The sequence below is a fragment of the Myxine glutinosa genome, chromosome 10, assembly GCF_964187855.1.
Source record: "Myxine glutinosa chromosome 10, kmMyxGlut1.1, whole genome shotgun sequence".
Classification (NCBI taxonomy): domain Eukaryota; kingdom Metazoa; phylum Chordata; class Myxini; order Myxiniformes; family Myxinidae; genus Myxine; species Myxine glutinosa.
In genome coordinates, this window is record NC_136270.1 from 11,970,920 (window position 1) to 11,987,721 (window position 16,802).

Here is a 16,802-nt window from a genome sequence, read left to right on the forward strand (position 1 = left end):
TGCCCTTTATAATTGATAGAGTGGCATCTCAAAAGAACCGTTAAGTAAAAGAGAAGGTGGTTAAGGAATCTGCCGCTAAAATTCCAAGGTAATAGTGAAATGGCAGGTAAGGAGGAGATTTTGATGGACGAAGAGTTGTGGTGAAAAATTGGTGTGATGTCATCTACCATTGTATTGCGCACACAATACACGATGATACAGAGATATTATGCACATTGTAATATTGTATATCAGAGAAAATAAAGTGCTGAGTGTCATGGCAAGATGTTATCCAGAAAAATGAACTGACTGTCTGAAAGTTTCCAGAGTGATGGAGGCAGATCACCAAAGTAAACATGGCCGAGGGCGAGACGAGCTGATAGACGCTGCTTGGGACAAGCCTGGAGCAAACCAGATACGAGGTGCTCCATGTGGCGAGTAAGCAAGAGCCTGAGGTTGAGGGTGAAGCAACACTTAGTCAAGCACAATGCTCATTAAAGGTTCAAACCGTTGATTAGGCCCAGCACACTAATCATAAGGCCTGCTCACATAGCCCAGCTACAAGGATGATAGTTGCAGATGCAATAGAGACATGTGGACAGCCGAGACAGGTTGTGGGAGTTGTTTAAATCTCAATAATGACTGCAAAGCTTCACATCATGCACATGGACAGTGTGCTAATAGTAACACCTGGACTTTTACCTGAATCAAAGTGCTAAAGTATAACAAAACAAGGCTTCCTTCTGTTAAAGTAGCATGTTAAAAATAATAAAATAATTGTTCTTACTTTTATCAAGAAATCTTTAATTGCATTTCCATGTGCAAGTCATACCAGGATGAGGTGCTTCCCACAATACAAGTGTGCAGTGCCGATTTATGGCTTCATAAAATCCCTAATGTCATTCCACATAAAAGGATGGCAATATACATATATATATATATATATATATATATATATATATATATATATATATATATTATATGCAACATTCATTGAACACACACACACACACACACACACACACACACACACACACACACACACACACACACACACACACACACACACACACACACACACACACACAGCTGTGTCCAAAAGTGCATGTTCCATGAGTGTTGCATAATGAACAAAACAATACAACACAACACAAAGAAATATGATAGCATTCCAAATCCATAGAAAGAACAATGAAGGACCACTGAAAACTTTTAAGTTACCGTATTTTATATTTTTTACTATATATACACAAAGAATTAAGTTAAGCACCCCCCCCCCGTTTTTTTACAACCTCGCACATTACAAGTTTGTTGTCGTCAAAACAGTGTAATATACCCATGATATTGCTATATTTTCTGGAGAAGTGATATTATGGTCACATAAAAACATAACAATCATGCCGTTTTCAATATTTTATTCTGAATAATTTAAGGTGACATTTTTGGGGAATTTTAGGCATATTTTCACCTCAATTTAAGTATGGAGCTATAGGTCCATCACGGACAGTGTGGATGACGTTTATGTTTTCTAACGTACAGTCATTGTTCTGAGAAGACCTCTAGCGATGTTTGCGTCAATAACGTGTGTAGGACCCACGTGATCGGATCACTGACTCAACCAATCACTTTTTTTTCACTTTGATCACTCAATTTCATCAATGGATAATTGCTAATGTCATACCAATCATTATTTGATCTCACATACCTTAGAATATATGCCAATGTATACATATACACAAAGAATATATTGTAACGATTTTGAGAAGTGTAACGGGTTTTGAGAAGTGTAACGGGTTTTGAGGAGTGTAACAATTTTGGAGGAAGGGTAACGGATGTGAAGAGTATGGTTTTGGTATGGTAACATCCTGGTAATGTAAATAATGGTCGCAGCCGTCCTCCTAATTAATTTCATAGAACATACACGCAGGTCACGATATATCTTTTAAATAGTGTATTTCCTTATTCCATGTAGGCTAAGTATGTGTTTTCCACTAGATTGACTTTGCATTGTATCAAACAAAATAAGCGTAGGCCCTTCCAATTTCCCCAAAACCTCCCTTCCATTTGCCTTCCGCATTTTGGTCGGTTTTTCTCTTCAACCACCATTGGCCACGAGGTAAGGTTGGAGAAGAAAGGCGTGTCTCCACCTCGTCAGAAGAGGGAAGGAGTGAACCGGCCCTAACAGCCAATCAACACCGCGGTGATCGACCCGGTAGGCGTGCCCTCGGAGCCGGCGGCTTGATTTCGGCCGAGGTGATAAAAGCGACTGTAAGGGACTGCTTTGCGAGATGACTGGAGATGAGCTGGAGAGGAGCAACGAGGCTGCACCAAGGAGAGGCCTTGAGAGATACGCTGGGGGATGACCTGGAAGAGGAGCGCAATCCACCGCAAGCCCTACCTACCTACCTGCCTGCAATATCCCCTGTCGTTGGAGAGACGCGCTGAACGAAGGGAGACGGCTCCACCCCAGGAAGAGGAGCAGGTGTGCCGAGCCAGCGCGTGACGGCCGCGGATACGCGACGGAGGTTTTCCCGCCAAAACCGCGAGGGGTTGAAAGCTGCTGCCTCCGACCTTGCCTTCCTCTCAAGCAATCAACCTCGAGCCATTACCTGCCTGCAATATCCACCGTGTGAGTGTGAACGTCCTGTCCTACTCGTTTGTCTTGGGGATTAAGTAAATGAAATAGAATAAGTTAACAATGCACTGTGTGACTGCTCTTTTCCATCTATTGCTGTAAATAATATTGGTCGCTCTAAAATATTGCTTGTGTGTGTATAATAAATCTGTTCTTCCTCCGAACTCTGTCTTTCTTCTCTCTTCTTCTCTTTCGGTCGCTTTAGAGGTTTCCCAATTGAATATCTGTAGCGCGATTAGTCAACGTTCGGGTGGAATCGGGTTTTAATCGGGGAGTAACTGTTCGGACGCGGTTAAATACACCACCGCTCGGTCAATATAACATCTAAAAGCCGCGTCTGTAACAATTGGTGTCGAGGAGTTGGATTCGAACCTGGGACTAAATTTGTTAGGCCCAAAGTTTAAAAAAAATTTTTGGTCAAAATTACGAGCTGCCGAAATTGTGTTGTTTTATAAAACCCGAATTTTGAGATCGCGCCATGGACAATCAAGGCGATCGGATGTCGGTGGGGGAAATAGACGGGGTAGAATCGACCCAGGACCTCGGGGAAATGTAAGTGGGGAAAATGGTGGAGGAGAGTAAAGAAGGTGTGGTTGAGGGGGTATCAGGTGCACAAGATGGCGTCCTCGCGCACATGGTTGTTGCGGCACCAAATTTAGTCGCGGCAGTCGAGCCCGCAGTGCCAATGGACTTTTGCCTATTTATGACGCATTTCATGGCATCTATGAAGGGTGACAGTAGGGGATTGGATGCAATGATGGCTACCCAGGGAATCGACATGAAAAAAAGGAGGAAGGAAGCAAAGGACAACCCGGAGGGATATCGGGAGCAAATAAACGACAGCATAAAAAAAATGGGGGAGTTCGTAGATGGCATGGGAGGCGGGAGAGGCACATCGGTGCACGACGAGGTAAAGCGGGTCGAAAAGCGCTGGTTGAGCGAAGCGGAGGAAAGCACGGGTACAATGACGGGGGTAGAAATCGCGACACGGGGTTTAGAAAAGCCGGCGACCGCTGAGGTAGAGGAGGGTGTTTTGTTAGAGCCAGCGGTCGCCGAGGTTAATAAAGAAAAAGCAGTAGCGGGAATAATTAAAATTGAAGAGATGACGGAGGTAGCCCGGGAATTGCAGGGAGAAATGGATTATGTACAAGGTCTGTGTTCAAATCATGATGTGATGCTCACTAACCAAATAAAGAGTTTGCAGGTGGCAAAGGAGGGGCGGAGACGAAGTACGGAGGTGAGTGGCAATGTATATGATGTGAGGAAAGCTTCAGTCGGCTTGGGGATTGGTTTGGATCCGGGTGTTCGTGAAAGGCCGTTGGTGAAGTGTGTGACAGGTCAGGTGTGCGAAAAAAGAGGTGTGCGAGAATGTCCGACCATGGGGTGTGTGAGGAAAAAGTGCACGCCGAGGAGTGAGTGTGCCGTCAGGAGTGAGCCGGTTGAAGCGCGTGTGCGAGGGGGTACATGGAAGCGCGGTGTGGTGAGTGTTACGGAGGAAGTAACGAGAGAGTGTACACCTGTGGTGAGTGTTACGGAGGAAGTAACGAGAGAGTGTACACCTGTGGTGAGTGTTACAGAGGATGTAACGAGAAAGTGTACGTCTGTGGTGAGTGTTACGGAGGAAGTAACGAGAGAGTGTACACCTGTGGTGAGTGTTACGGAGGAAGTAACGAGAGAGTGTACACCTGTGGTGAGTGTTACAGAGGATGTAACGAGAAAGTGTACGTCTGTGGTGAGTGTTACAGAGGAAGTAACGAGAGAGTGTACACCTGTGGTGAGTGTTACGAAGGAAGTAACGAGAGAGTGTACACCTGTGGTGAGTGTTACGGAGGAAGTAACGAGAGAGTGTACACCTGTGGTGAGTGTTACGGAGGAAGTAACGAGAGAGTGTACACCTGTGGTGAGTGTTACAGAGGATGTAACGAGAAAGTGTACGTCTGTGGTGAGTGTTACAGAGGGTGTAACGGGAGAGTGTGCGCGAGAGGTATGGTGTGTAACAGGGAGAGCGTTGGTGGAATGTACGAACGGCGTTGGAACGCCAGGTTTTGTGAGGGTGAAAGGGGTAGCGTATGCTTGTAAGCATGCAAGTAAACTTAGTAAAGCATCGACGGTAAACCAGGTTAGCGGTTAGGGCGACGGATAGCCGATGCGAGCGCTCGGTGCGAGGGGGGGTGCTTTGTTGGGTGCGAGGCCCGGCGCGGGTCGATGCTGCGTCGCTTCTCTTCGAAGCGTCGTTGCCGATTCGGGCTTGGCCCCGCCCCGCACGGTCGAGTCCGGGCTTTGCCGGGCGAGGCGACCGGTCCGGTTCGAGGGCGAGTGGGAGGAGGCGGAACGGTGCCCCCTCGTGGGGACGGGGTTCCGACCGGGGGAGATTGAGCCATCGGGCCCGGGACCGCAAGGTGCCGCGCCGAGATGGTGCGTGGAGCCTCGGTCCAACCAAACCACCTCCCTTGAACCGAAAGCCGGACGGATTCAACCTGCAGGCAACCAAACCACCCGAATTCATTGCTCGGCTTTACGAAGCCGAGTTTAATGATGTCATGACGCACCGAGGCTAGGATATAGCGGACTGTGATGATGGTGATCGTGATAGTGAATTGATACGAAATTTCGAAAAGTGAGTAGAATTGGCAGTAAATGAAAAATTTTTGAATTGGTTGGCATTTGGACGAGCAAAATTTATAGTGAGAGACCCCCGATGTGGTGGGATGGCAAATCCACCATCCCTCACAGACGTGGGGGCAAAGGAGCAATAGCTTATGGGGTGTATGGCAGTGAAAACTAGCCCGGGTGGGTTAGGTTATATTGATAGGGCCCTAGAAGATGACATTAGGTGACGTTAAGGTTAGTTAGTGACTGATACCTGTAGTGGGGACGCAGGTAGATTAGTGTGGATTATAATGACGTGGGAGCGCAATAGTTTAAAGGGACGACTGGGAAGCGCAAGTTTCAGAGGGGAGTAGTTAGCTGAGATGATGCCGTGTGTGTGAGGATTGAACAGGTGAGAATGGAACAGGTGTGATTGCACAGGTGTGCAACTGAACAGGTGTGTGGAGCAGTGTATGAGGGAGTAGTGGTGATTGCGTGTTGTGTTGACCAAATGGTCCAGGAAGAAAGGAGGGTGCAGGTGGCACCAGGTATGATTGCACAGGTGTGCAACGACAGGTGAATGAAGAACAGGTGTATGTGGCTGTATGGAATAAATGGTATGGAGTAGTGAAATGGATGGTCGTGGAGTGAGAATGGTGGAAATTGTGGAGTGGAGTGGATGGTGCGAAGGTGTGAATGGGGGAAGAGTGGACCCCCATCACGGATACCCGGGGCGGGTAGTGTAAGTGTTAGGTAGAGGGTATAGGTAAATTGTGGTTGGATATTGGCATCTGTGGTGCGAGTGGAAGAATGGTCTTTGGATGGGTGCATTAGTGTTGTGGAAATGGCTGGGCGTGTAGCCTGTTAGTGTGTGTAGTTGGTTTGGGCACTCCACCACTGTGAGGATGTCGGCCAGGTGAGGCCGCAGGTGGGCTCTGGGAGCCGGTAGTAGTTGTTGTGGATGGGGCCCGAGGATCCGGAGGACGGACCCGGGTAGCCCAGTGCCAGAGGGCACCAGTGGGGTGACAGATCCAAGAGGGGTCTTCCCCAGGTAGATAGGTTAGGGTGAGGAGCTAGGTAAGCTCGGGTGGCAACTACAGTGGTGGAGGTGTGCAGGTGAGTAGACCTGTTGGGAGAGCTACACGTCGCGGCCCAGAAATTGTGCGAGGGCACCGGGAGATGAATCGGGGGAGTGAGACCCCAAATTGAGAAGCACCACAGTTTGGTCAATGGGGATTGGTTGTTAGAACCCATAGTGTAAGAGGGCCAATGGTTTGGCCGGAGAAAGACCCCGGGTAGTGTAAAGTGTGTTAAAGTCATTTTAGAAAGTAGTTAGGATGAAGTCTCCTCGCACCATCTGCATCCACTCACCTGAGGTGACAGGTACTCCACACCATGCCATGGTTTAATTATTTTTATGATGCAAATGTTTTGGATTGTGAGACGCATCATGACGTGGGTGTGACATTGTGCGTAATTCCATCTCTCCCTCCTTTTGAGGATTGATGATGAATTGATGATGGCAAATTTTGAAGTAGAGGGATTGTGGTGACGAATTTGGTATAAGGGAAATATGGGGAAGACGTGACAGTAGTGACGAATTTGTAAATGGGTAGATTTTGTAAATATGGGGTAAGAGCAAGGGTAGTGTAGGTGACAGGGGGGTGACGTACGGTAGGGACGAGCTTTCTCACTTCGCCCTCCGTACGCATTTCACCTTGCATTGCCTTGTTTGACGTGTACCCTTGTGACCTTACCCCTCGCTCAATTGTCTTTCTTTTGTCTCCCACATGACCTGTGCGCCATTGGGTGCCGAGGGGAGCGTGCGTGAGGTGGCCATTGTGCGCCCGAGATTCCCAGAACCAGCACGCATTGCGTTGATGTACCACTTTATGGACCGCTGTTCGGCGGCCAAGTACCACTTGATGGACCCCAGGTTCTGGGGCAGAGCACCTCTGTTGGAGACCGGCCATAGTGGCCAGGGAATCTTGCTTGCGGACCTCGGTAAGGTGGCACCTATGCCAAACAGGTGGACCACCCTTAGTTGGCCCCTGAGGCCCTAAATAATAATAAAAAACGAACACAAGTTGTGCTTTTTATTATGTCCAAATAGGCCGCATGAAGCCAGAAGACGTCAGGAAGAACATCGGCCCAGCAGACAAGGAGAAGACCACCACCAGTTGTTTTGTTGTGTCTATTATGAACCATGGTGACTGCGCACCGAGTGGTGCTTTGTGGTGCTTTTGAGTGCTTTTGGGTGCTTTGGTGGTATTGGTACTGGTGCATCGATGCAATGCGTGCTGTCTCCTCCCTCCCAACAGGAATTTCTTTCTCTTGTTCCCTAAAAAGAAAAGAAAAAAACACACAGGTCCTGGGTTGCGTTGTAAATAAGAAATCACGTCATTGTAAATAATGCTCCCCACCGTAAATGTATAGTTTCAGAATAATTCCGTAATTCGGTTAGCTGTGGGCTTGAGTCTGTTAGACAGGATGCAATGCAATAGGGGGACATACTTATTTGTGTTTTAAAATTGTCACACTCAGGGTCAGGTTAATTGTAGAGGGAATTACACCTACATGTCACACTCAGTTAAGTCTAGTAGGCCCGAGGACGTGCCTGAAGAAAGGAGGGTGCAGTGTAACGATTTTGAGAAGTGTAACGGGTTTTGAGAAGTGTAACGGGTTTTGAGGAGTGTAACAATTTTGGAGGAAGGGTAACGGATGTGAAGAGTATGGTTTTGGTATGGTAACATCCTGGTAATGTAAATAATGGTCGCAGCCGTCCTCCTAATTAATTTCATAGAACATACACGCAGGTCACGATATATCTTTTAAATAGTGTATTTCCTTATTCCATGTAGGCTAAGTATGTGTTTTCCACTAGATTGACTTTGCATTGTATCAAACAAAATAAGCGTAGGCCCTTCCAATTTCCCCAAAACCTCCCTTCCATTTGCCTTCCGCATTTTGGTCGGTTTTTCTCTTCAACCACCATTGGCCACGAGGTAAGGTTGGAGAAGAAAGGCGTGTCTCCACCTCGTCAGAAGAGGGAAGGAGTGAACCGGCCCTAACAGCCAATCAACACCGCGGTGATCGACCCGGTAGGCGTGCCCTCGGAGCCGGCGGCTTGATTTCGGCCGAGGTGATAAAAGCGACTGTAAGGGACTGCTTTGCGAGATGACTGGAGATGAGCTGGAGAGGAGCAACGAGGCTGCACCAAGGAGAGGCCTTGAGAGATACGCTGGGGGATGACCTGGAAGAGGAGCGCAATCCACCGCAAGCCCTACCTACCTACCTGCCTGCAATATCCCCTGTCGTTGGAGAGACGCGCTGAACGAAGGGAGACGGCTCCACCCCAGGAAGAGGAGCAGGTGTGCCGAGCCAGCGCGTGACGGCCGCGGATACGCGACGGAGGTTTTCCCGCCAAAACCGCGAGGGGTTGAAAGCTGCTGCCTCCGACCTTGCCTTCCTCTCAAGCAATCAACCTCGAGCCATTACCTGCCTGCAATATCCACCGTGTGAGTGTGAACGTCCTGTCCTACTCGTTTGTCTTGGGGATTAAGTAAATGAAATAGAATAAGTTAACAATGCACTGTGTGACTGCTCTTTTCCATCTATTGCTGTAAATAATATTGGTCGCTCTAAAATATTGCTTGTGTGTGTATAATAAATCTGTTCTTCCTCCGAACTCTGTCTTTCTTCTCTCTTCTTCTCTTTCGGTCGCTTTAGAGGTTTCCCAATTGAATATCTGTAGCGCGATTAGTCAACGTTCGGGTGGAATCGGGTTTTAATCGGGGAGTAACTGTTCGGACGCGGTTAAATACACCACCGCTCGGTCAATATAACATCTAAAAGCCGCGTCTGTAACAATATATTAGGGGGTGCTTACCTTAATTCGTTGTGTAGGGGTGCTTAACTTAATTCTTTGTGTATAGCAGGGGTACCTGGTGTACCTTAGGGAAAAATACTTTGAAAGGGGAGAGGGGGGACGTTAAGGGTGTGGGGGGAGGAGTGGGGGAGGGTAAGAGGGTTGGCAGGCTGAGGTGGGGGTAGGAGAGTTGGAGGAGCAGAGGGAGGAGTATGAGAGTGGAGTGGCCAGGGTAGCAGAGTTGGAGGGCCGGGGGGGGGGGGGAGGGGAATGGGAGGGGCGGGGGTAGGGGTAGGAGAGAGTGAGATGGCCGGGGGTGTGGGAGAGTTGGAGGGCCCGGGGGGGGGGGGTTAGGGGTAGGAGAGTGAGATGGCTGAGGGGTAGGAGAGTGAGATGGCCAGGGGGGGTATGGTGGGGAGGGAGGGGTAGGAGAGTGAGATGGCCAGGGGGTGGGGGAAGGAGGGGTAGGGGTAGGAGAGTGAGATGGCCAGGGGGTGGGGGAAGGAGGGGTAGGGGTAGGAGAGTGAGATGGCCAGGGGGGGTGGGGAGGGAGGGGTAGGAGAGTGAAATGGCCTGGGGGAGGGGGGGAAGGGAGGGGTAGGGGTAGGAGAGTGAGATGGCCGGGGGGTAGGAGAGTGAGATGGCCAGGGGTGTGGGGGGTGGGGAGGGAGGGGTAGGAGAGTGAGATGGCCAGGGGGGGGGGGTGGGGAGGGAGGGATAGGAGAGTGAGATGGCCAGGGGGGGTGGGGAGGGAGGGGTAGGAGAGTGAAATGGCCTGGGGGAGGGGGGGAAGGGAGGGGTAGGGGTAGGAGAGTGAGATGGCCGGGGGGTAGGAGAGTGAGATGGCCAGGGGTGTGGGGGGTGGGGAGGGAGGGGTAGGAGAGTGAGATGGCCTGGGGGGAGGGAGGGGTAGGGGTAGGAGAGTGAGATGGCCAGGGGGGGTGGGGAGGGAGGGGTAGGAGAGCGAGATGGCCTGGGGGGAGGAAGGGTTAGGGGTAGGAGAGTGAGATGGCCAAGGGGGGAGGGGATGGGGAGGGATGGGTAGGGGTAGGAGAGTGAGATGGCCGGGGGGGAGGGAGGGGTAGGGGTAGGAGAGTGAGATGGCCTGGGGGAGGGAGGGGTAGGGGTAGGAGAGTGAGATGGCCAGGGGGGGTGGGGAGGGAGGGGTACGAGAGCGAGATGGCCTGGGGGGAGGAAGGGTTAGGGGTAGGAGAGTGAGATGGCCAAGGGGGGAGGGGTGGGGAGGGATGGGTAGGGGTAGGAGAGTGAGATGGCCGGGGGGGAGGGAGGGGTAGGGGTAGGAGAGTGATGGCCTGGGGGGAGGGATAGGGGTAGGTGAGTGAGATGGCCAAGGGGGGAGGGGGTGGGGAGGGATGGGTAGGGGTAGGAGAGTGAGATGGCCGGGAGGTAGGAGAGTTGGATGGCCGGGGGGGCGGGGGGGGGGGCATTGTAGCCATCACACGACAATAGTGAAGTATCCAAACACACATCTTCAGCCATCACAATGTGTACATGCCATTGGGAATTTAGAAAAAAGCAGATGTTAATGAATCTTAAGGAGTTATCCTATGCGAAAATTAAATGGAAACACAAACACACAAATAATAAACTTTCACTTGTGAATGATCTCACACAACACGTGCTCGATCCAAATTAACAATAAAGAAAAAGTAAATAAATAAAAGGAAAAAATCACAACCTTCGATGATGTACAACAATGTCAACTTATGCCATGAGGTAAACTAAATAAGCTATACATCAACATCAAACATACTGATGTACAATGATGTCAACTCTGAGAAAGATGAATGTAGTTTGAAACCACTAAAGATGAGAAAAGCATGAAACATATAACTCTCATTAATGAAAACCTTCTGGGGACTACAGTGAAGTATCCTGTTTATGCTCTCAACTACAAAACACTCACTTCAGTGGTAGCAGGGGTATGACGTCACACATGACCAGTTTGTATGAGGCGCTGTGAACCGTTTGATTATCATGACGTCACATTTATAGGTGTGCAAATATGATTTTTCCAAGTTATTCTAAGCCAGTCTGTCTGCATGATCCATGTTCATGTCTTCCCTTTCTGCTTCCATTCCACGTCTTCTTTTTCCTTCGGCCTCTCCCATTTTTACTTGGGGTCACCACAATGCTGGTTAATCACCCTTCTCCATCTCCTCCTGTCGATCTCCTGGTCTTCCAATCTCACAATATCTCGCCACCGCATCCTTATCCATCTGGTTTTTGGCCTTCCTCTTCTCCTTCTTCCTGGCAATCCCAGCTCCTTCACCGTGTCTCATCACATGGCCAAACCAATTCAATCTCTTCTCGGCTACTTTCTTCGATTCATCCACAATCCTCACTGACCCCTCATATACTGGTTCCAATTAAATCTTGTCCTTCCACACATCCATCTCAGTATCCACATCTCATTTACATCCAGTTTATGTTCCTCTTTCTTTGATGTTGCCCAAGTTTCCGCACTATATAACAAGGCCGGTCTCACAATTATCTCGCAAATTCTTCATTTCAGTTTCAGTGATACTTTTCTATCACACAACACTCCACTGTACTTCCTCCAATTATTCCAACCAGAACTAATCCGTTCTTTAATTTCCATTCCCATATTTCCATCTCCTGTCACCACTGACCCCATATCATCATCATTCTAAAATACGCCATTTGGTGTCTGTCTGTCTGTCTGATGAATTTTTGACCCCAATACATTCCGTTGTTACTTATCCAATCTCAACCAAACTTGACAGGATGACTAAGGGTTACACAATGAAGGTTGTAGCACATTCATTTGCCCCCCCCCCTCCCTAAGGGGGTTTTCTCCCCCGAGCGGGTTTTCCCCGCCAATGCCGTCAATGGGGTTGCATGTTGAGGTGTATATCAAGATTAAATTAGCTTTATAGTGGCGTTTGTCCAAAGAAGAAGACTTATCGTGTCGTTTTTCCAAACACGCTTTTAATAACAAAATTAATGATAATCGCATATTCTTAATGTTATTACAACAATATTAATATTAACTAGCCGAAACCCGTGGAACATCCACGGAAGGGAGGATGTGGTGTATGGATAGAGTGTACCATTATGGATGGCATAGGGGATTTGCTTGTCCGAGTAAGAGTTAGGAAGAAAGATGAGAATGAAGAGTGTGTATATGAACAACGATCGCCGACACCGTCACAAATGCATGCTCTGGATTGTCCACTTAGTGGACGGCTTGCTTTCACCTTCGCCTGTCCAATCAGCGGACGGCTTGCTTCGCCTTCGCCTAGCAGACGCCAATACGATGGCGTCGTTAGATGGCGTCGTATCGGCAGTTAATCGGATGCTTTTGGGCCCCAACGTCGGCTAATTCAGATTTTTCGAGTATGGCTGTACGTGATAAACAAAGAGTGCGGTTCGTAGATCGTAAATCCATTAGTACCGTGGGCATCGGGTCACTGGGTGCGGCGTAAAAGGGATAACAAAGTCGAGTCCTTACGCTATTATTATATAGATAATGTCCCACTTCCCCAAAGCGTTTTTCCTGCAATGATATAAACGTGCATAAATAGCTTATAGTTATAATGGCGTTGCCGTGGGAAGAACGACTTCTACAGGAAGTAAAAATATTATAAACCACAAACACGTATGCTTAGCTTTTTAAACAGTAGCTAATGCTCTTTATAACACGAAATGAAAGAAATTTGGAGGAATCCCGACATCCGTGAAGTAAGGTTTACTTACAGCACTGAGCGAAGATCTACTGTACTCTATATAACCCACAAATGTTGGATTACTAACATGGGCCTTTCTGCCACTACCGTGGCATTTTTCATAGTGAACATTTGAAACTCGCTCCTGCTGTTTGATATGAAACTGAAAGGGAGGACGACTTCCGTGATCTTTGATCTTTGAGCTTCCACAACCTGATGTTCTGTCTACCTCTTGTCTCCTGCTGTTTTATTTTGTTTGCCTTCAGCTCTGCCACCATCATTCTGTGTCAGGTGCTCACTGCCTTGCTTGGGAAGACTTTGCAATTCTTTGATTCCTTTACATATTCTTTCCTAACCATGATGTAGTCCAACTGTGTTTCTCTACCACCCCTGTTGTAAGTTATAAGGTGGTTCCTACTTTTTTGATACCAAGTGTTGAGTATTACTAGTTGGTATGGCACGGCAAACAAATATCTTGGCTCCTTCTTCATTTACTTCTCTAAGACGACGTCCATCATGCATATGTTCATATCCCACTCTTTTTTTCCCCACATGTCCATTTAGGTCACCTGACACAACTAATCTGTCACTACTTGATAATTGTTTACATTGCATTGTCCATCTGTTCCTATAATTATTCTTTCTCCTCTGTTCCACATCCAATCTGTGGTGCATATAGCAACTGACGATGTTCCACATTCCACCCCCGATTTCTAGCTTTACTTGACCAATTCTGTCACTAATTCTATCCACTGCAGCCACACGGGTTTATTCCTCGAACCCACAACTACAGAAACGAGACAAGGAAAATCAACAATACAACAAATGAAATGCAACAAATAATGGTTTAATGAAAATAAATGCAATACGATAAAAATGAACGGTGAGGTAAAAACTTATAGTAATATCCTAACTTGAGACATCTCCACTCGGACATGAAAACAGACAGGGAAATGCTTTTAAAAAATAAAAATAACCCCCCCCCCCCCTTTTATTTGCCGGCATTAAGCTCTGGTCTTGTCGAAGTCATTGAATAACGTTGGCAGTCCGATGTGGCCCACAGCCGCCAGCGCGAAAAACGCACATGATGGCATGAAGTTCCTCCTCACTGCGCCACGACGTGAGGCAATTCATGTGGCCGGTCCTGCCTCGATCTCCACTCCCTCCGAAACGCAACGCGGCTCAAGCTCCCATGAGAAACACCACAACACCCCTTCCTTCACGGTAAGAGAGTTCTCAAAGATCCGCAGAGTTATACTCACGAGCCAACCGAGAGGCAAAGGACAAAGCGTGACCCGATCCAACCGCCAGCACCAGAGAGAGAGAGACGGATTCTTCCCCTTCCTTTTCGAAGTCTCTCTATGACGTCACACTCTGTCCAATGCCCAGGCTCCGTCAAATCATCCCATGTCCTCCTGACCAATGACGAAGCTCGGGGCATGGTCTGCCGGTGCGATAGCTTCCATGCCCCTCATCCCACTCTGGGGTTGTGGCCTTGTTCCTTAGTCGGTTGGTGGGGCGGGGTTTACTTTCCGATCGTAATGCCCGGGTCTCTGCCGGAATTATGTCGGTTGTCATGGTTTAATGAACGCTCGTTTGCATGGCTGGCCGAGTGATTGTAAAAACACAAGGGAAAATCACAGGAGGCAATTACATAGGAGGAATTATCCTTAAGCCATATTTAACTAACACAAAACCACCCTCCGTGTGTTGACACATAAACACTCTTCAACTCACTATTTCCCTGCTTATGTGCATCGAGATGGGCTTCCTACTCGCACACGGTCCATGCTAATACTATACAATCCTATCTCTACGAGGGTATGTCATCACCTACCCACACAAACGTAACAGTATGTATGTATAGCCGGCACAGGTTTTCGGAGCTGTTTATATCTCAACAATGACTGAAAAGCTTCACATCTCCATCGATTCAACTGTTCTATATACATGCACACTTATATATATATATATATATATATATATATATATATATATATATATATATATATATATATATATATATATATATATATATATATATATATATATATATATATATATACTGAAACGCAAAAGAAACTTACCACCTTTGAAACCTTTAAATATCAACAATAACACTGCGTGTAGTAAATGTGTGAACTTATTTGTGGACAATAGTGTCCTCACTGTCAGACAAAACGGTCATGGATGGTCACTTGAACCTTCAATGGTCACTTCATAGCACAGCTGTTGAACAGCCGTTTTGACTGTCAGTGATTAGCCAAGGGGTACGGGATGATTTTAATGAGCTGCACGTGATGTCTTGATATTGGCTTTAAAAAGGCCAGTGCAAAATGGGCATTTTGACCAAAAAATTTGACCATTTTGACCAACTTCAAAAAGACCGAAAATGCAAAAGAAACTTATCACTTGTTTGAAATGTAATAAAATTGTAACAGTTCAAAATAAAACAAACCAACAATTGCTAATTGAAACATTGGCATTTTATTGATGACATGTCAAGTTTTTGACCAAGATACACCATCTCATCAGTTTGTTCTACAGTACAGAACAGCACAGGGTGCAATGTCAGTCCCCTTTCAATAGCGTGTGTGGCCTACATTGTTTTGGATACAGGCAGTGCATCGTCGGCGTATACTGCCTACCAGTCTTTGGATGGATTGCTGCTGGATTCTGTCCCACTCAGTCCTCAATGTCTGAAGCAGCTCTGCCCATGTCCTGGCCCTGCCAACTACGCGTCTCCCAAGCTCATCCCACAGGTGCTCTATGGGATTCAGGTCAGGGGAGAACGCAGGCCACTGCATGGTGTTGATGTTCTCGCCTTGGAGAAATGCAGTGGTAAAGCGAGCAGCATGGGGACGAGCATTGTCATGCTGAAAGGTTCTCAGTTCTGGGTGGTCTAGCAGGAATGGCAGCAGATGAGGTCGCAGGATGTTATCCACATACCGCTGGGTGTTAAGATTCCCATCCACAACCACCAGTGGCATCCTGTACCGGCCTGATATGGCGGCCCACACCATCACACTTGGGCCACCCCACCTGTTGGCTTGACGCACGCAACAATCGGCATATTGCTCGCCAGTTCTTCTCCAGACACGCTCACGCCCATCAGGACTGTCCACACAGAACCTTGACTCATCGCTGAAAGCGACCTCGTTCCACTGCGCCAAGGTCCACCGCTGATGCTCCTGGCACCATCTCTGTCGGTTGCGGCGATGGGCAGCCATCATCACGGGGCCTCTGTATGGTCTTCTGGCAGTCAGACCATAGTCATGCATTCGTCTTCGTGCAGTATCATTGGAGATCCGTGGTTTGCATGCCCCGGAGTTTCTGCCGCAGTGCGGGATGCTGGACGGAATCGATCCCGCAGGTGACTTCGGACCATCTGCCTGTCCTGCCTTGCAGTGGTGACTCTTGGCCTCCCTGATCGAGGTCTGTCATCTGCAGAGTTGTGGAGGGTGTCTCTGTCCACCAGGGCCGATATCGTCTGGTGTGAACAGCCAAGGCGACGTGCCACCTCACGGTAGCTCAGTCCGCCTTGCAGCATGCCCAGGGCACGCTGCCGTTTATCCCTTGACAATCGTGGCATGTTGATTGAAATGCCAATTTTGCACTGGCCTTTTTAAAGCCAATATCAAGACATCACGTGCAGCTCATTAAAATCATCCCGTACCCCTTGGCTAATCACTGACAGTCAAAACGGCTGTTCAACAGCTGTGCTATGAAGTGACCATTGAAGGTTCAAGTGACCATCCGTGACCGTTTTGTCTGACAGTGAGGACACTATTGTCCACAAATAAGTTCACACATTTACTACACGCAGTGTTATTGTTATTATTTAAAGGTTTCAAAGGTGGTAAGTTTCTTTTGCGTTTTCGGTCTTTTTGAAGTTGGTCAAAATGGTCAAATTTTTCGGTCAAAATGCCCATTTTGCACTGGCCTTTTTAAAGCCAATATCAAGACATCACGTGCAGCTCATTAAAATCATCCCGTACCCCTTGGCTAATCACTGACAGTA

At 47.9% G+C, this 16,802-nt stretch overlaps 1 protein-coding gene across 2 annotated transcripts in view; it reads right to left on the reverse strand.

Annotated features, from left to right (window-relative positions):
* CDK14 (cyclin dependent kinase 14) overlaps nt 1-16,802 on the reverse strand; it is a 298,871-nt gene that overhangs the window by 110,089 nt on the left and 171,980 nt on the right. For both annotated transcript variants that reach the window (XM_078785339.1, XM_078785338.1), the window contains exon 12: nt 290-429. In XM_078785339.1, coding sequence (XP_078641465.1) covers nt 290-429 — 140 coding nt within the window. The remainder of the gene's footprint in view (nt 1-289; nt 430-16,802) is intronic.